The sequence below is a fragment of the Anguilla anguilla genome, chromosome 13 (assembly GCF_013347855.1).
Source record: "Anguilla anguilla isolate fAngAng1 chromosome 13, fAngAng1.pri, whole genome shotgun sequence".
NCBI classification, from domain to species: Eukaryota; Metazoa; Chordata; class Actinopteri; order Anguilliformes; family Anguillidae; genus Anguilla; species Anguilla anguilla.
In genome coordinates this window covers 20493257-20513452 of record NC_049213.1, presented here as the reverse complement: position 1 = coordinate 20513452, position 20196 = coordinate 20493257, and the positions used below count along the sequence as shown (strand labels likewise).

The following is a 20196-nucleotide window of genomic DNA, read 5'->3' as shown; positions in this document are numbered from 1 at the left end:
TTCCAGCTTAACTAAAGAGCTAATTACCTGTGACTTAACTATAAAAATGTCATTGCTGATGCTAGAGGCATATGATGCTGCTGGAGGCACTATGCATGACCATATTGAGTTGCCTAGTTCTGCTGAATGAAGACAAGTCTCTCTATAAAAGATGCAGCCCTGACTCCCCAAGGGACTGACTGGCACCCACCCAGTACAGGTGAGTGACATTTATTGTATAGCCAAAGAGGTGTTTGTTGGATGATTTACTTAATCACACATAAAGTTACTAACCCCTGAAGATATGTGAATGCAACATTCTTTTGTAATATTAAATGTGTAATGTCATATAACTAGTAACTACTACAATAGAGAATTCTGTAAACTCAATTGCTTAGTGTCAGACTTTTTCTTAATTTCCATTCCATATTATCACTCATGCACTTCTCTATTGTACAAAATGACGGTTCCGATGTTGTTGGAAAGACAAAATTTAATTCCGTATCCAAAAAAGTGGCAAAGGGTCACCATAATCTCTTTGGGTTTGTCTTGCAACTGAACAACAATGTGAGCAATAGATGGCTCTAAATGAGCAATGCACATGAAATGCACAGCACGAGATCAGTCAGGAAACTCTTGTTGCAGCCGACCATATGTTCTCATATTGAACTGCTCACACATGCATCACCGCATGTTCTAATACTGAACCAATCACATATACACATTACTAATGGAGTGCCTTTTTTGACTGACAGTCTGACCCCGCCATTGCAGCTCCTGGGATTGCTGCTCAGAGAAGTATTGCGCTAACAATCGCTGCTCAAAAAAATGTGCTTGGTTATTTAAAATAAAAGAACTGGCTGTGTAACTCAGACATTTATTTATCCTCAGTGCTTGGTTGTCATTGGTTGTCATAAAATGGTTTTTATTCGTAATCTTTCCAACCAGTTGTTGTTAGCTAACATTGTTAGCACCCAATGACAATCTTGGTTTTTTAGATCACTATTAATGTTGCTAATGTTCATGTGATCCCTGAGGAAGCCTAACTTAATCGATGCGCATTCTGCTTTAGAACATTAATTGGGTGTATTACATACCATTTGCACTGCTGATTCCTTTTGGGAAAAGTACCACTAAAAACAGACTAATGTTGACTGGCCATATTTACATTTCACAAATATTTAAATATTGCAGGCTAAATTATTTTTGCTAATTTGTATCTTTGCATGCGATTTTGCATTTCACTAACTAAGTCTTTCAGGATATCCATGCTCTGTGCACAGGCGCCAGGCCTACAGATCTGGACTTCCCAGCCTTCAGCCAGATTATTCTGTGTCAAAAACTTTCTCTGTTAACTTATTTGTCTCCGGGAGCTAACTACATGAGGTCAGGGATAGTGAAGTCATCATTAATGCCTTTTGACCCTGCATAGTCCTTCTCCCATTTCTGTGCCGCCTTTTCTGTTTCACCTCTCTCGGGAGCACTCCCATAGTATGCACTTTCATACCTAGTAGACTAGACTGCTTACATTCTTGTAAAATTCAGCTCTTCTCTATCAATGGCATTATAGCAGGCATTCAGTTCCATCTTCAGTATGCAGCTCCTCATGAGCTTCTGTCCATGTTTGATGCCAGCAACACCACGTTCAGTCCCCGGTTCTGTGCTAAACCCCGTCTTCTCTGCCAAAGCTAAGGGCTGCCTCATAGCTGTTACAACTGCCCACTCCTTCAGGATTCGTGCAGCTACTGCAGCAGCTCCTAAGGTTCCCATGCCCATTTCAGGTAGTAGCTGGGCACTGCCTCTATTTAAAGGTGGCATGTTCTTTTCCGACCCCAGTGTGGTCAAGAGGGATATCACTGTGGTCCCAAACTTTCAAGAAATAGCAGGTGCTCTCCTATACACATAGTTTAGGGTTAGGCACTTGGATGGCCTGCTGTTTGGGGGTTTTGATATTTCTCCCGTTTAGGGAGATTTATCATGTTCTCTGTTTGATAGGTTAGTGCACAAATAGCCATAATGGGGCTTATCTGTGTCTGTGGCTATGTTGGATATCATTGAAGATCATTCCCCAAAAACCAAGGCCTAAATACTAATATGGCTACTTCTTCTACTTACAATTATATAAATAATTTAAAAAATCATTTGCACATATACGCATACGTATAAAAGCGTGTGTGTCTGTGTTGGTGCAGTGAGAATGAAGAGGGGAGTGTGTAGATAAATGGAGGGTAGGTTTAAGAAAGCTTTTGAGCAGGGTCAGGGTGTCCCTGTGTCAGTGAGGCGTAATACCTGGGGTGTCTGGAACTTCCTATCTGCAAACTGATGAAGGGATACTATGGAGTTCCCTATACCTTCAAGCATCCATATAATGAGCTGTCTATACTATATATACTGAAATGATGCTTATGTGGGATTGAGGCTGAAGTTGTTTCATCAAAAGACCAGAAAGGCATACTTTAGTGTTTTTTGCACTGTTAGTAATCTGCAATTGAGCAGCAATTTGAGCATCATGTGCAATGCAAAAAGGATAGCAGAAGCCAAACAATGAAGACAGTGGTTTAGCATGTGCACATGTTTATTTGGAGTAGGGTGGAGGATGTGAGTCAAAACTTAGACACAACAAAAACATATAGGTTGGAATGATCAGTATATACACACATTTATTTATTTCTTCTTTTTCTTTTTCAGCATTGAAGATCACTGGCAACAATCCTCCATCTTTCTTGGCATCAAATAGGTAAATACAAATTTCAGCACATACAATACATTTTCAGAAACTATATACAATGAAACCAGTCAAAAGCGGCCACCCATGGGAGAAATGAAAAATGGGCATCGTGTACAGGTGACTGCCACCTAGGGACCACCTAGGCAGGTTTCATTGCATTTGTGCACTACTGACACCTATTTCCTCTGCAATTTTCCTGAGTGCTTTTACCTCAACTTTTCCAATCACTTAGGTTTTTTTGCTGTGTCAGCATAACTGCCTTACAAACTGAAACCGATACTAGTGACATTCACAGAGGAAGATTATGCAACATATGGGGGGCGACATAGCTCAGGAGGTAAGAGCGGTTGTCTGGCAGTCGGAGGGTTGCCGGTTCGATCCCCCGCCCTGGGCATGTCAAAGTGTCCCTGAGCAAGACACCTAAACCCTAATTGCTCTGGTGAATGTGAGGCATCAATTGTAAAGCGCTTTGGATAAAAGCGCTATATAAAAGCAGTCCATTTACCATATACCACAATATGATGATGGCAGCATGCTCTTAAATACTGCTACGACTGATTGGAGGATGATGCGGATCTGGGATAACACCCCTGCTTCTTTATTTATATAGCAGAGACTGTTATCAGAGCAGAATACAAATTTAACAAACGGGGGGAAAATGACCGAGGGCCATTCTCTACCCATGCAATCCAATCAACCGTTAGATGCACATTACGATACTCGGAAAGCTCACCACTGATTTTTGATACTGTCAACTGGTATTGACCTTTTCATATTTATCCTGGAACAAATGTATTTTTAGCTGATCATATTACCTCAACTCCATAATAGATACAAGAACTTGCAAGAAACAATCAGTACATTCAGCAAATGTACATTAAAAACAATTTTGTTTTTTTATGATTGCTTTCCTTTTCTTTCTTCAGTAAAGTGCCATCATGAGTACCGATGCGGAGATGGAGGTCTTTGGCCCGGCGGCCATTTACCTCCGGAAGCCTGAAAAGGAGAGAATCGAGGCCCAGACCACACCCTTTGATGCCAAAACGGCCTTCTTTGTGGCTGAGCCCAAGGAGATGTACCTCAAAGGGAAACTCATTAGCAGAGAGGGGGGCAAAGTCACCATTGAAACTCTGGAAGGGGGGCAGGTAAGCACACCTCATAATACTAATTATTATTATCTGTTATATTATAATAATTATTGTTCATTTTAAAACCTAAAAGTTAAAGTGGGAAAGTGGGCATCTGGCCCCTTTTCCCCTGTCTGCCTACTATTCTTGGTCACATCTACTGTCTGCTCTGGCCCCCTGTGGTGGAAGTGACTGCCTACAACAGTCTGGACAGCAGAGACTCACTCCTCTGGCCATCTTTATCCATCATCTTTTTTTTCCCTTTTGGGATAGTAATGATATATGTATAGCTGTGTATTGATAGCCTACTGATTATAAATGAACCTTCTCTGCCCTGTTGGTGATATTGCACTTTTGTATTCCTGAGACTAGCACAGATGCTTTTCCCTTTTGCAAGTCACTCTGGATAAGAGTGTCTGCTCAGTGACTGCAAAGCAATGTGCAGATGCACCACTTTCAAGCATCTAAATCCTTAATTGATTTGAATCTGCAGCCAGGTCCAGAATTACTGACACCTTCATAAAAGTGACCAAAAAGGTCAATAAATAAATAACACAGCTGATAATCTACATTGTACGCTTTCTTTCGCAAAAAGAAAGTCTCATAGTTTCGAAATGATTGGTACCTGTTTTCAGTACTTTGTAGTACACCCTCAATCAAAGTTTCAGTTTGGGAGACTGAAATAGCCACTGTAAAACATTAATGGTCAGTAATCCATTTTCCGGTCAACCTCAGATCTCAGTAATTTCGCAATATGAATTTTTTCTTCAACTTTGAAAGCAAACTGATTTTGAGCAGCACATTCTCCCCATGTAACTGTTGACTCTAATTTTAGCAATACTTTACTATATTTAGCAATAGTGAGAAGGCATACTCCTTTGCCTAGTTTTGATTAAATCTTGATAGTGATCAAGTTTTTATTGATTGATTAACTGAACATTTGAATCAGTGAAAATAAATAGGCTTTTTTGTAATTTTTGAATGCTACTTCTAGATTCAGAGCCACTTGGTTGACAGATTAGTCTGCAATTTTGATGTACTGCTACAATAGCATTACTAAGAATAAGAATACATGCACTTATACAGAGCTGCCCATCCTTCAGTAGATGGAAGCCACTTTGTACCAGGAACCGGAACATTGATTGGGTTGCTTTGTTTGACAGAAAATGACAGTGAAGGAGGATGAGATCTTCCCAAGGAATCCTCCCAAATATGACAAAATTGAGGACATGGCCATGATGACCCACCTCAACGAGCCCTGTGTGCTGTATAACCTCAAAGAGCGTTATGCAGCATGGATGATCTACGTGAGTTTTCCTCTATATCTCTTCAATTCATTTGAAAATACTAATAAATGAATGTCTCCAAGCATGTAATGTATCTACCTTCACTGTTTCAGACCTACTCTGGGCTGTTCTGCGTCACTGTGAATCCCTACAAGTGGCTCCCAGTGTACGATTCTGTTGTTGTGGGAGCATACAGGGGCAAAAAGAGAATTGAGGCCCCACCCCACATCTTCTCCATCTCCGACAATGCCTATCAGTTCATGCTCACTGGCAAGTACTTATGTAGGAGGGTTGTTTGAGCAACATATGGTAATACAATGATTAATTTAACAGGATACAGTTAGATATCTGCTTCAGGCCAGTAAATTAACACCAGACTTTTTATGAAAATAAAAAAAATGTGAAAATTTAATCTGTATGCAACCTTCCTTTCCTGCCCTCAGGTAAAGATACTTTTCATTTTTCTTGCAGATCGTGAGAACCAGTCAGTCCTGATTACGTATGTATCAAACTTTTCAGTCAACACAATAACATGATTAAAAAATGAAAAATACCTAATTCAATTGCTCAATCTGTAATGTAAATACAACATTTCAAAAGCAAGTTTTTAAATAAAATTAAAATTCTAGATGATTAACCCATTTCATTATAATTTTCCTGTTACTGCTGGACTAGGCTAATATCATGTACAGCACAGAGTATAGCCTCCATGTATTTAAAGTTTTGTGTATAATCTATTTATTATGAATTTTAAATTGTGTCTTGACCCACAGTGGAGAATCTGGTGCAGGGAAGACTGTGAACACAAAGCGTGTCATTCAGTACTTTGCGACAGTCGCAGTGGCTGGACCAAAGAAAGCAGAAGCAGCAGCTGGAAAAATTCAGGTCAGCAAGAGTCTCTAAAAATGAGCAAATATCTTGGGAACTTTATCTGCGGTAGCACATTTCTGAAGTGTCTGATGTCTACTGTAGGGATCACTGGAGGATCAAATCATTGCAGCGAACCCCCTGCTGGAGGCTTATGGTAATGCCAAGACTGTGAGGAATGACAACTCCTCCCGTTTTGTAAGTTTTAAAATATATAAAATTGATAATTACATACTTATCAGTTTAAAGAGACCATCTCTCAAATTAAGCAATATTTCAACTCCTTCCTTACATTAAATATTTAGGGAAAATTCATCAGAATTCATTTTGGAACATCAGGAAAACTGGCTTCTGCTGATATCGAAACCTGTAAGTCTCTGCACCTGGTACAGTGTTCATAATTCAGCCAGCGATTATGAAAAATATATTTGTGAAGGTACAATTTTCTTCCCTCAGATTTGCTGGAAAAGTCAAGAGTAACATTCCAGCTGTCAGCAGAACGCAGCTACCACATCTTCTACCAGCTTATGACAGGCCACAAGCCTGAACTGCTGGGTATGAAATCACTAGATTCATTCTGTGAATACCATTTGCAATTCTTAGAAAAGTGTATAACTGATTATTGTGTCTTACAGAGGCTCTTCTCATTACCACCAATCCATACGACTACCCTATGATCAGCCAAGGAGAAATCACTGTCAAAAGTATTGATGATGTGGAGGAGTTCATAGCCACAGATGTAAGTGTTTTTCTTCACTAACCAATCATAAAAAGTTATCACTCATTCATCTTGACTTCTCAGCAGCCTGACTAGTCAGCAGATGGTTATAGTCTTCTTGCCATTTTTGCCATTGCCCTTTTTTTTAACTTATGCCAAAAGTAAAACTTAAGTTTCATATTTTACAAAAAATGTATGAGTAGAAACATTAATACCATGGAAGCGTAGTGAAAACAGGTTGCTGTGAATTTAAACTGACGATTAAAGATCGTCACATCACATCACTGATTAACATAACTGATGCTGCATTCTGCAGCAAAAAAATTAAAATGTTTCCTCATCACTAATGAAGATTTGGCACAGAGGAAGAGAGGAATTGGTCTGAATTCAATAAATATTTTTCCACAATAGTGCCTGTAAAATCTATGAAAATGATACAGTACATTTCTTTATAAACCCAGCAATTTTTGTGTATGTAACCAAACTGTGTCAGTAAAATAAAACCCCATGACACTTGCATTGAAGAGTGAAACATAAAGAACAATGTTGATTGAATCCAATCTCAGAACTCAATTAGAAGGCAATTATGATTACAAAACAGTGTGTGCACAATTTTAAAAAATAAAATTAATGAATCTCTGATGAATACTGATGAACATTTTTGATTTCATTCTAGACTGCCATTGATATCTTGGGCTTCACTGCTGATGAGAAGATGGGTATCTACAAGCTGACTGGTGCTTGCTTGCATCATGGGGGCATGAAGTTTAAGCAAAAGCAGCGTGAGGAGCAGGCTGAGCCTGATGGCACTGAGGGTAAATTTCAGTCTGAAATAGCAGATGTTTTAATGTCATAAGCCTTCAGTCATAAAAGGTTTTTTTTTTTTTTTTTTTTAATAATTCAATGACACAGAGGCAACTATTATTTAAAATGAGTGTGGCTTCCTAGCTTCAATCATCAGTTTAATATAATGTGGCACATCAGCTAGCTTTAGGCATTTTGGATGCAATCTATTTTTATCCCAGTAGTGATATTTTCTGAACTAAATTAGCTGGCTAATCATAAAATAAAATAAATCATATTTATATCTTTGCTAATTCAAAATTAGCAAAGTTTCAATTCTCATTAAAATGAAACCATTGTTTGCACTCCATGTTGCATGCATCGACAAATCCAAATGGTTTCTTGTGTCCTACATTACTACATTCCAACAAACTTATAGCACAAATACAATCGGAATTCAAAGAAGATTGTCATAGGCATAGTACTTGATACAGCCTCTCCTGGCCTTAATGCTTGATAAGGTAAAGGGACGCTTTTGGAAGAGCCTTGTACCACTATTCCATGCAGAACCTTTCAGTACACTTATGGACTGCTCTCCTCAATTAAGGCCACAGGTTTTAAGTCCAGTGAAGAAGATTTACATGGCAAAATATTTATTTTGTTTTCACAGAATAATTTCTGTGGTACTTTTAAGAGACATTTAGGGTCATTGTCTTGTTGGAAGGTCCAACTATGGCAAAGTCTCAGCCTCTGGCAGAGGCAATCAGGTTCGTGGTTAAAATATCCTGGTACTCGGTAGAGTTCATTATGCCATGAATCCAAACAAGACAACTGGCAGCAAAGTCCAGATGCTTGAAATTGTTGGTTGCTCCCAGTAATCGTCATATTACGTCTAAATAGAATGTACATACTGCCGCATTTGTAATACAAGAATAAAAAATGCATAAAAATGGAATGTGGGCAAAATTCTCTTTTAATTTCAGTTGCAGACAAAATTTCTTACCTCATGGGCCTGAACTCAGCTGACCTGCTGAAATGTCTGTGTTACCCCAGAGTGAAGGTCGGAAATGAGTTTGTGACCAAGGGGCAGACTGTACCACAGGTAATGTATCTAAATTTAAAATGCTGTTCATCATATGTAAATGGTTAATATAGCAATGACTAATCTACAATAATATGAACCTTCCAGTTGTTCAAAAGAAATGTATATAAATGTACTTATATTTTTCAAATATTTTTCTTTTATACATATTTTCTCTGTTTGTCTTTAGGTCAACAATTCCGTTAGTGCTCTGTGCAAATCTGTCTATGAGAAAATGTTCTTGTGGATGGTCATCCGAATCAATGAGATGTTGGACACAAAGCAGCCAAGACAGTTCTTCATTGGTGTCCTGGATATTGCAGGATTTGAAATCTTTGATGTGAGTGGGAAAAAAATATATTTTACTGGAATCTGATTATTAAAAAATGAAATAGTTGACATTTTATTTTTATTTCAGTTCAACAGCTTGGAGCAGTTGTGTATCAACTTCACCAATGAGAAACTGCAACAGTTTTTCAACCACCACATGTTTGTGCTGGAACAAGAGGAGTACAAGAAAGAGGGAATTGATTGGGAGTTCATTGATTTCGGTATGGACTTGGCTGCCTGCATTGAGCTTATTGAGAAGGTAAGTGAGATGCCCTTTATTATCAACAGACACAAACATGTCCTTTTGTCCTCCTGATGTCTCCTCATGGAAAACATTCTGCCTTCACCAGCCAATGGGCATCTTCTCCATCCTTGAAGAGGAGTGTATGTTCCCTAAGGCTTCAGACACAACCTTCAAAAACAAGCTCTATGACCAACATCTGGGTAAAAACAATGCTTTCCAAAAGCCCAAACCTGCCAAAGGCAAGGCTGAGGCCCACTTCTCCCTGGTGCACTACGCTGGCACTGTTGACTACAACATCAATGGCTGGCTGGACAAGAACAAGGACCCCCTGAACGACTCTGTGGTCCAACTGTACCAGAAGTCCTCAGTCAAACTGCTGGCTTTCCTGTATGCCTCCCATGCTGGTTCAGATGGTATGGCTGTACTGATTCATTACTTAAACAATACTTCTATCTTCATTGCATGTATGCACACTTTGGTAGAAGTTCACATTGTCAAGATAAAATCCACATTACATTTTAAAAGCAAATAACATAGCAAACATAGCATTCATTGCATTCCTATTGTATTTTCATGCAACAAACTTCATATATGCAGTCATCTAAGACGATATTAAAAAAAAAACACATAGCCTGACTGTGATGCCAGTGTGTAATTTCTCATGTAAAAACAGATGCAAAAGGTGGTGGTGGCAAAAAGGCAGGCAAGAAGAAGGGTGGCTCCTTCCAGACTGTGTCTGCTCTGTTCAGGGTAAGGAAGGAATACAAGTAAACTTATATTGCTATTCAAGATCTGTTAGCAGTGATATCTGTGTGTCTGCGTGACGTCAAGGTAAATTATATAATTGGTATTATTAATGCCATTTCCCCTCTCTCAGGAGAACTTGGGCAAGCTGATGACCAACCTGAGGAGCACTCATCCTCACTTTGTGCGCTGCTTGATTCCTAATGAATCAAAGACACCAGGTAAGGACTTCATTTAAGGACTTTGCTGTCCAGTAAATGTAGAAATGACAGGAACTGAATCAAATGAAACACATGAACTCAACTTCTCAAAAAAGAATTAAAAAAAACTGAATAGTTAAAATGTATGTAGCAGTAAATAAACTGCAGTGTTTTCAGGCACAATATCCTGCATTGCATTGTTTTTGTATATCTGATAAAGATTTCTAAATCTGATAAATGAATATTTTCTTGTTTTCTAGGTCTCATGGAGAACTTCTTGGTTATCCACCAGCTGAGGTGTAATGGTGTGCTGGAAGGCATCAGAATCTGCAGAAAGGGTTTCCCCAGCAGAATCCTCTATGGTGACTTCAAGCAGAGGTAATTCACAGTAATAATCTGTACTTGTATATAGATTACAACATCATTGGAAGCGGAAGTTTTAAGTTAAAATCAATGGCAGGTCACTGCTGTAACTTTTAACATGTAGCTCAGTTGAACCATGCCATGAATCAAAGGGGCAGTAGGAATGGACTTCCATACCATCAAACGCTAATGTTTTCATTCACATTAATAATTGCATCTAAAAAATGAATCAATGCTCATTTTCATCACTGTTCATGGCAATCCATGACTGGCTGATTAAAGTCACTATAAAAATATTCCCCAGATAATTCACTGATTGATCATTATCATCATTTTTCTTTTAGATACAAAGTATTGAATGCCAGTGTAATTCCTGAGGGACAGTTCATTGATAACAAGAAAGCTTCTGAGAAGCTCCTGGGGTCCATTGATGTGGACCACACTCAGTACAAGTTTGGCCACACCAAGGTAAAGGTCTGCTGCTTCTGATGATGTATAAACAGTGTAATTTATTCTGATGGGTTGAAAGTTAACTGGCATGGTGGAAAGAAAAATTTTCACTGTTTTGGAGCATAAGTAATTGTGCAAATTTTAATACCCGACCACATTCTCAAGCCATGCCAAAGCTCCTGATATAACTCAAGTTCTTGTTCCACTACATTTTAATTAGTAACTGGAGAATGAAAAGCAGTTTTTCTTTATCAGATGTATTTGTAACATATGTTTGTGACATATGTTCTTTGTAGCAGTGTTATTTTTATAAACCTATTGCATTAACAATATTGCCAAATGCTGGGATAAACAAAGTGCAACCATGTATACAGATTCTAGAATGCGCTCAAGATGGACCATGTCAGTTTTTGTCAACAGATGTTTGACAGCTCATGTCCACACTGGTGATGCCCAACACTCCTCCCTCCATGACTTCAGCCAATATTGTCTGTGACAAACACCCAGCCTTATTATCCCCTGAATATTTACAATATTTCCTCCAGGTGTTCTTCAAAGCTGGTCTGCTGGGTACCCTGGAGGAGATGCGAGATGAGAAACTGGCAACACTGGTGACCATGACTCAGGCCCTCTGCCGTGGCTACCTCATGAGAAGAGAGTTTGTCAAAATGATGGAAAGGAGGTACATATTACTATGCAGAAAACATGTAAACACAGAGGTATTAATACTGTTCTTAGAAAGAGCAACACATATTAGGGTGGCTCATCATGTAAGGACATGGATCTAGTGTTTGTGTGTAAAATTACATGACTTTCTGTTAACATTGAAATATAAGCGTATTAGCGCTGAATTAGATATTTGTTGTATGCATAAAATACCATCCAATTACTTTGTCTCAATAGTAATTCTACAATATTTTGCAGAAATACTTCACTGTGATCATGTTTTACACAGAGAGTCCATTTACTCCATCCAATACAACATCCGCTCATTCATGAATGTGAAACACTGGCCATGGATGAAGGTCTACTTCAAGATCAAGCCACTTCTCAAGAGTGCTGAAGCTGAGAAGGAAATGGCCAACATGAAGGAAGAGTTTACCAAGTGTAAAGAGGATCTGGCAAAGGCGTTAGCCAAGAAGAAGGAGCTTGAGGAGAAAATGGTCTCTCTGCTGCAGGAAAAGAATGACCTACAGTTGGCTGTAGCATCTGTAAGTTTGCCTTGAGATCAAAAGAATTGAATAAGAAATTAGTCTACTTAACATGCCTTAACAATATTAAATCAATATCATAGTTTCATCTCTTCCTAATGAAATGTTTAATTCAATTTTGTATTCAATCATTCAAGGAAGCTGAAGGCCTCTCTGATGCTGAGGAAAGATGTGAGGGCCTCATCAAAGCAAAGATCCAGCTTGAAGCAAAACTCAAAGAGACATCTGAGAGACTAGAGGATGAGGAGGAAATCAACGGTGAGCTCACTGCCAAGAAGAGGAAACTGGAGGATGAATGCTCTGAGCTGAAGAAAGACATTGATGACTTAGAGCTCACCTTGGCCAAAGTGGAGAAGGAGAAACATGCCACAGAAAACAAGGTTTACACTTGATTAATACAGTGTGTGTGTGTGTGTGTGTGTGTGTCTCCAGGGTCATGGCATCTGCCTAACATGGTGTGAAATTAATTATTTTAGGTGAAAAACCTGACTGAAGAGATGGCCTCTCAGGATGAGAGCATTGGCAAGTTGTCCAAGGAAAAGAAAGCCCTCCAAGAGGCACATCAGCAGACCCTTGATGATCTCCAAGCAGAGGAGGACAAAGTCAACACTCTGACCAAAGCAAAGACCAAGCTTGAGCAGCAAGTAGATGATGTGAGTAAAAAAGCCTCCAGACCAAACGATAAAACCAAATGGAGCAAAATCAAAAACCAGAACTACAATATTCTGTAACACCAATGGGAAAAAACAATGTCCATTAATGTAATTTATGTTGCATGCCCTTTTGACAAAACCTAATTTACCTTGTATTCCCTACAATAGTTGGAAGGCTCTCTGGAACAGGAGAAGAAGCTTCGCATGGACCTTGAGAGAGCCAAGAGAAAGCTTGAAGGTGATATGAAACTGGCACAGGAATCCATAATGGACCTGGAGAATGACAAGCAGCAGGCAGATGAAAAGATCAAGAAGTAAGAGAGGATTCAAATAAATACAATGGTCGCAAATGTAATTATGATGATGAAACAAAAAAAAGTTATTTTATGGTGTGCTTTCCATAGGAAGGACTTTGAGACGAGCCAGCTTCTCAGCAAGATTGAGGATGAACAAACTTTGGGTGCTCAGCTTCAGAAAAAGATTAAAGAACTCCAGGTATCTGTCAAAGCCTACAAATTCAAAAGAGTACAGATAAATAAAGTGTCATGTATACCCTAAAACTACACTATTGTGAATCACAGGCTCGTATTGAGGAGCTGGAGGAAGAAATCGAGGCTGAGCGTGCTGCTCGAGCCAAGGTTGAGAAGCAGAGGGCTGATCTCTCCAGAGAACTTGAGGAGATCAGCGAGAGGCTAGAAGAAGCAGGTGGGGCAACTGCTGCTCAGATTGAGATGAACAAGAAGCGTGAAGCTGAATTCCAGAAGCTGCGCCGTGATCTTGAAGAGTCCACCCTGCAGCATGAAGCCACTGCTGCTGCTCTCCGCAAGAAGCAGGCCGACAGTGTGGCAGAGCTGGGAGAACAAATCGACAACCTTCAGCGCGTCAAGCAGAAACTGGAGAAGGAGAAGAGTGAATACAAAATGGAGATTGATGACCTATCCAGTAACATGGAGGCTGTTGCCAAAGCAAAGGTATATGGGTTTATTCACATTGCAGATGATTTTATAATAACCAAACATAACAAGCGCTAAACAAACTATTTTCTAACAGGGAAACCTTGAGAAAATATGTCGTACCCTTGAAGATCAACTGAGTGAACTGAAAACCAAGAGCGATGAGCATGTACGCCAGCTGAACGACATAAGTGCACATAAAGCAAGACTTTCTACTGAAAATGGTACATAACCAGACATTTCAGATTAAATAATTTCATGTTGAAAAATATGATGGAGTTACTCAATACTTTGGTTTCCTCAGGTGAATTGAGTCGCCAGTTGGAGGAGAAAGAAGCTCTTGTTTCACAGCTGACAAGAGGCAAACAAGCCTACACACAGCAGATTGAGGAGCTCAAGAGGCACATTGAAGAGGAAGTCAAGGTATAAGATTAAGAAAGCATATCACTATTTCATAGCTTTACTAAACAATGCAAAGCATTATGGGGTACCTGGAAGGTTGATAAATTAACTGCACTATGCTATTCATTCAACAGCATTCTCTATTACATCCGTTCATTAATTTGTTTTCTACCTCTAAAATTGACTTTAAGGCCAAAAATGCCCTGGCCCATGGTTTACAATCAGCCCGCCATGACTGTGACCTGCTGAGGGAGCAGTATGAGGAGGAGCAGGAGGCCAAGGCTGAGCTGCAGCGTGGAATGTCCAAGGCCAACAGTGAGGTGGCTCAGTGGAGATCCAAATATGAAACTGATGCCATCCAGCGCACTGAGGAGCTGGAGGAAGCCAAGTAGCTAAACACTTTTGTACTATTTCATTCTAAAAATGCTGCATATCACACAATCAGAAAGAGTCTTGCAAACCAAATGAAATCCCCACTCCCTACAGGAAAAAGCTTGCACAGCGTCTGCAGGAGGCGGAGGAGTCCATTGAGGCTGTGAACTCCAAGTGTGCCTCTCTGGAGAAGACCAAGCAGAGACTGCAGGGTGAAGTGGAGGATCTCATGATTGATGTGGAGAGGGCAAATGCCCAGGCTGCTAACCTTGACAAGAAACAAAGGAACTTTGACAAGGTAAATCACCAAAGCTAGGGTCACTAACAACTGTGTTGTCACTATCAGGTGTTAAAATGTAAACCAGCTGAGTTTTATCATGTAACCAGGTTCTGGCAGAATGGAAGCAGAAGTATGAGGAAGGCCAGGCAGAGCTGGAGGGGGCTCAGAAAGAGGCCCGCTCTCTCAGCACTGAGCTCTTCAAGATGAAGAACTCCTATGAAGAAGCTCTGGACCACCTGGAGACACTGAAGAGAGAGAACAAGAACTTGCAGCGTATGTGCACTTAATACAGACAAGCATCTTCATTATTATCATGATATCTTCAGTTAAGAGAGTCACATTATACTTGGCAAAGCATATACTCAATGAAGTAAACTCTTCAGTGATCTGGCTATCAATGCAATACCCAGGCAATGGATGAGATCTAAAGTGAACAGAATCTTGGCAAATATATAGGAATAGTTATTACAATAATGAATTTGTTTTCCAATGTACGGTCTTGTAGAGGAAATTTCTGACCTGACGGAACAAATTGGAGAGACTGGAAAGACAGTTCATGAGCTGGAGAAGGCAAAGAAGACTGTGGAGACTGAGAAAGCAGAAATCCAGGCTGCCCTAGAGGAAGCAGAGGTACACACCCCAAACATATTTCATTCACATCATAGAATGTGGCTCAAATTTAAAATGATATTTTCTGGTCAGGTACAATTCACAATATTTTGTTATTTATTTCTGAATTAATGTATATTTTTGAAGTCCTATGTAATAAACAATAATTACATTACACTTCTCATTTCATATTAGAAAATGTTTTATAAAATTGAAAAAAGAATTAATGGGGGTCATTTGCTTATCTGTGGGTTGCCAAACCCAACAAATATGATCAATTTTCTCAATTGCTCCAAGAATCCAAAGCTTTTTTACATCTTTGCAGCAATACATGTTACTGTTTATCCAACCATTTTATAGGGAACTCTGGAGCATGAAGAGTCCAAGATTCTCCGGGTCCAGCTTGAGCTCAATCAGATCAAGGGTGAAGTTGACAGGAAGCTGGCAGAAAAAGATGAGGAAATGGAGCAGATCAAGAGGAACAGCCAGAGGGTGATTGAGTCCATGCAGACAACTCTTGATGCTGAGGTGAGAAGCAGGAACGACGCTCTGAGAGTCAAGAAGAAGATGGAGGGAGACCTGAATGAGATGGAGATTCAGCTGAGCCATGCCAACCGCCAGGCAGCTGAAGCTCAGAAGCAACTGAGGAATGTCCAAGGACAGCTCAAGGTATGTTTCTAGAATATATGTTGACAGCGCTGAGCTCCAACATGTTCAGGCTTCTATACATAACTAATTTAATCAATCTCTGTGTCAGGATGCCCAACTGCACCTTGATGATGCGATCAGAGGACAGGAGGACATGAAGGAACAGGTTGCCATGGTGGAGCGCAGGAACAACCTGATGCTGGCTGAGATTGAAGAACTGAGGTCTGCCTTGGAGCAGACAGAGAGAGGCCGCAAAGTGGCCGAGCAGGAGCTGGTCGATGCAAGCGAGCGTGTGGGACTGCTGCACTCCCAGGTGAGTCAGTGAGTTTATCAGACATGGTACACACATAAAGGCTAAATAATATAACATCCAAATGCCAACCTAGAAATATCCACTTTTGTTCAGAATACCAGCCTTATCAACACCAAGAAGAAGCTGGAAGCTGACTTTGCTCAGATTCAAGGTGAAGTGGATGACACCATCCAGGAAGCAAGAAATGCTGAGGAGAAAGCCAAGAAGGCCATCACAGATGTGAGCAATACTTATAGACGTTTTACTTGTATTACATTATTTCATTTTTCCACCTTATACAGAGAAATTTAGAAAGCTTTGTTTTGCCTCTTCTGTAAATCATACAGCTAGATTTCAATCTGAATAGGTGAAGCACAGCCCCTGCATGAGGGGACAATAACAGTGTTCCATGTGGGGCCTGTACTGTAAAGACATCAATACTGCCCTCAGAAAATGATTTTTAATAGAAAAGAATTTGCATGACAAAAAACTGTATAAAATTGCAGGCTGCCATGATGGCAGAAGAGCTGAAGAAGGAGCAGGACACCAGCGCTCATCTGGAGAGGATGAAGAAGAACCTGGAGGTTACAGTCAAGGACCTGCAGCACCGTCTGGATGAGGCTGAGAGTCTGGCCATGAAGGGCGGAAAGAAACAGCTCCAGAAACTGGAAGCAAGGGTAATCCACCAGTGGCAAATTCATTTAGCCAAATCAAAGTGATCATTTGTAAAATTTGGAATATTTGTGTTTAAAATAATATTTTGCAAAGCTAAAAATGGCAACTGGGTTATTTTACGAATAGTTGGTGAAATGGCATGTTAATCATAAAAAATAAGAGGATCTCATTGGACCCCAAGCTATGTAGTTTGTATGTAATAAAATATTATCTGATGTCTAAAAATTAAAGGATTGTGCAGAATGAACCTGAGTTTAATAGCAAGCCAAATAGCCATGGTCAAATGTCATAATATACACTCTGATGTCTAAAGCGTCAGCCCTATAAGTTTGAGCACTAAGATAAGAAGTTCTTTCTGTCTACGACAACTTTAAAACATTGTACACTGTATGATATTCTCAGTTCAGTACATGTTGCAATACTGATAACAGAAAATAACTGTGCAATTGGGTCAGGCAGTTATCACAAAAAGCACCAGTATTTTCAGGGTACTGTATATATAACCCAAGGTTTGAATTTGAACAAATTTTCTATTCAAGGTGCGTGAGCTGGAAGGTGAAGTTGAGGCTGAACAAAAACGTGGAGCTGATGCGGTCAAAGGTGTCCGTAAATATGAGAGGAGAGTCAAAGAGCTCACCTACCAGGTAAGGTTTCATACATCTTTACCAAAAACAGTGGACAACAGCCACACATGCTACCTTTCTGAATCTCTTTTACTCTCTGCAGACTGAGGAGGACAAGAAGAATGTCCTCAGACTGCAGGACCTGGTGGACAAGCTGCAGCTGAAAGTGAAATCCTACAAGAGGCAGGCTGAGGAATCTGTAAGTCAAATTCTCCATATCAAAGGCTAATGTGTAAAACACTATATAATGCACTGTTAAATAATTAATAGGTATCATAAATATAACATGAATGGAAAGAAAAACTAAATTTTTCTCAGCTAACTTCATTTTAATATGACAATTGCGCTGTAATTTTTAACAGTCATAGTAGAACTTCTGTTGTCTTAATTCTCAGGAGTATAGCTCTGAAAACTGCATAAGTAATTATGATAAGCAGTCTAATAATTGATTAATTCACTTTAGATGAGAAAACCTTTAAATGCTACTTTATGTAATCATTTACTCTAAAATATTTTGTCTCGCTCCCTCACAGGAGGAACAAGCCAACACTCACCTGTCCAGGTACAGGAAGGTGCAGAATGAGATGGAGGAAGCTCAGGAGCGTGCCGACATCGCTGAGTCCCAGGTCAACAAGTTAAGAGCCAAGAGCCGTGATGCAGGCAAGGTAGGTTACCATTCAAAAGGGTTCGTTTAAATTAGTTGGTGCATATAAAAAGCACTCTCAATTTACACAGTATAAATGATGAGAGGATAGTAGGTTTTTCATATTTTTGCATTTTATTTCATTTTAGGGGAAAGAAGTCGCAGAATGAGGGATGCAACCTAGATGAGACGCAGTAACAAGCACTCATACAATATGAATTTCTTGTGAAATGTACTCATGTAAGCCGTCAGTCAATAAAGTTAGTTCAGCATATACTTGTGTGGTGTTCTTATTTTCACCTTTTCTACTAAACTAATTATCTGAAAAAATGAATTATTTTTAACTCTTGGAAATGTTGAATAAGCAGTTTCTTCACAGACATGATTTTAACTTCTGCCATCATGCAGCAGTCAGTGTAAGAATCAGCTGTAGATGATTGCCTGGTTGGAAATTCAGGGCAACATAATCAGCTCGATCATTTCATACTTTAGCATAAAAGTATATGCAAGTATACTTGAAGTATAATTAAATATATGAAGGTTAGCTAAGTCACCTCACAGCATGCTGGTTTGACGTTAGTACTGTCCTTTATCCACCTACTATTCTCCGGAGGTTTTGTTTTAAAGCGATAAATTTCAGCGAGGTCGCAAAAATGAGTGGGACTGAATTTGGAACCGGAAAACCGGGAGGAAAGGCACGGCTGTTGACGGTCAACAGGGACAAATGATGTTGCTAGTATTCACGCGATGCAAGTAAAATGTGGTAAGCTCCATAAAATTAGGTCTACTTGTTTTATACCAAAGTGAAGTATCACTTTAACCCGAACTGTTTAAGTAAATACCCAGTGGTATAAATGTATAGTGTGTAGAAATGTAAACTGTGTAAGTTGCTCTGGATAAGAGCGTCTCCTAAATGGCAAATTGTAAAACGTAAAAATGGGGAAAAAAGAGAGAGAGGTTCTGTATTGTCCTTTAAGCAAAACAGTGTACACAAGCCTAGCCTAAGGCCATGACATTATAAACTATTCCCAACACATATACCAGCACATACAGCTGTTTCACTGCATGTTTTCTTACTGTATTCTTCATCACAAACACTTTTAATTACTTTTTCATAGCCTAGTCTAGGTTTTTGTACATTAAACGAAAATACGTAATTATTCTTAAACACTTTTCTCAACGTATTTTCAGTCTTACCATGACACATTAAACAACAATTACTGTATTTGTAAACGCCTTTTACTTTTTATGGTTGTACCTTGACACATTAAACAATTATTTGTACATAATTATTTGTAAATTCTTTCTGTCCCTGTGTATTTTTACAGTTTTGCCTAGGTGCTTTAAACGATAATTACTATATTCTTAAACATAAAAAATACCTACATGGTCACACCATGACACATTAAATGACTAACCATAATTATTTTAAACACTGTCTTGACAGCCCATAAATTATTATTATTACCACTAATAATGACATAGGCCTAAGTGCGGGGATTGATTCGGCGTAAGCTTAAAATGTTTCTAAATAATTCCACATGTAAGTGCGAAACAATAAATAATAGGTCAGTGTATGCTGAGGACCCCCTGTATTGTTGCTAATGTTAGCTAGCTAGCTAAAAACAGATTTAAGAACATATGAATTTATAGGCTGTGGATTTGAATGTTACGTTTACAGCTGATTTACCGGCTATTTGTAAATTTTATGTGCAATCCTGTTCATGTGATTTGCATAAGGAAACAGCCATGAATGAAGAGACAAGAAAAAAATGGTGAATGCTGAAATGTTCTTACACGCAGTTTCTAATCAAATGTGGTCGTAGCCTACACATGTTTCGTGAATGAGGCCCATTGACTGTTCAAGGCTGGTGCCCATGGGGCCTGGCAAAAACAGGGACAATAAACTTGAAATAGAAGTCCACAGTCACTGCG

The 20196-nt window shown here is 39.3% G+C and overlaps 1 protein-coding gene across 1 annotated transcript; it reads left to right on the top strand.

Annotated features, from left to right (window-relative positions):
• Positions 1 to 156: 156 nt before the first annotated feature.
• LOC118211807 (myosin heavy chain, fast skeletal muscle) lies at positions 157 to 18535 on the top strand. The gene is made up of 41 exons (XM_035389294.1): positions 157 to 199; positions 2668 to 2716; positions 3634 to 3852; positions 4998 to 5141; positions 5234 to 5390; positions 5592 to 5619; positions 5894 to 6005; positions 6093 to 6185; positions 6293 to 6356; positions 6444 to 6542; positions 6623 to 6726; positions 7382 to 7520; positions 8472 to 8590; positions 8760 to 8909; positions 8988 to 9158; positions 9250 to 9556; positions 9817 to 9893; positions 10021 to 10108; positions 10348 to 10465; positions 10795 to 10918; positions 11446 to 11582; positions 11856 to 12111; positions 12249 to 12491; positions 12588 to 12764; positions 12933 to 13078; positions 13169 to 13259; positions 13346 to 13735; positions 13815 to 13941; positions 14022 to 14140; positions 14311 to 14507; positions 14606 to 14789; positions 14879 to 15044; positions 15277 to 15401; positions 15741 to 16049; positions 16138 to 16341; positions 16435 to 16560; positions 16827 to 16997; positions 17535 to 17639; positions 17722 to 17817; positions 18152 to 18283; positions 18411 to 18535. The coding sequence occupies exons 3-41, from the start codon at positions 3646 to 3648 to the stop codon at positions 18429 to 18431; spliced, it is 5823 nt and encodes a 1940-aa protein (XP_035245185.1). The 5' UTR covers positions 157 to 199; positions 2668 to 2716; positions 3634 to 3645; the 3' UTR covers positions 18432 to 18535.
• Positions 18536 to 20196: the final 1661 nt, after the last annotated feature.

Bases quoted from the DNA above. Each gene is read 5' to 3' on its own strand.
- LOC118211807 (XM_035389294.1), top strand. From the start codon at position 3,646: ATGAGTACCGATGCGGAGATGGAGGTCTTTGGCCCGGCGGCCATTTAC. The intron at 8,910-8,987 runs GTGAGTGGGAAA...TTTTTATTTCAG, and splicing joins CAGGATTTGAAATCTTTGAT to TTCAACAGCTTGGAGCAGTT. The intron at 9,894-10,020 runs GTAAGGAAGGAA...CCCCTCTCTCAG, and splicing joins CTGTGTCTGCTCTGTTCAGG to GAGAACTTGGGCAAGCTGAT.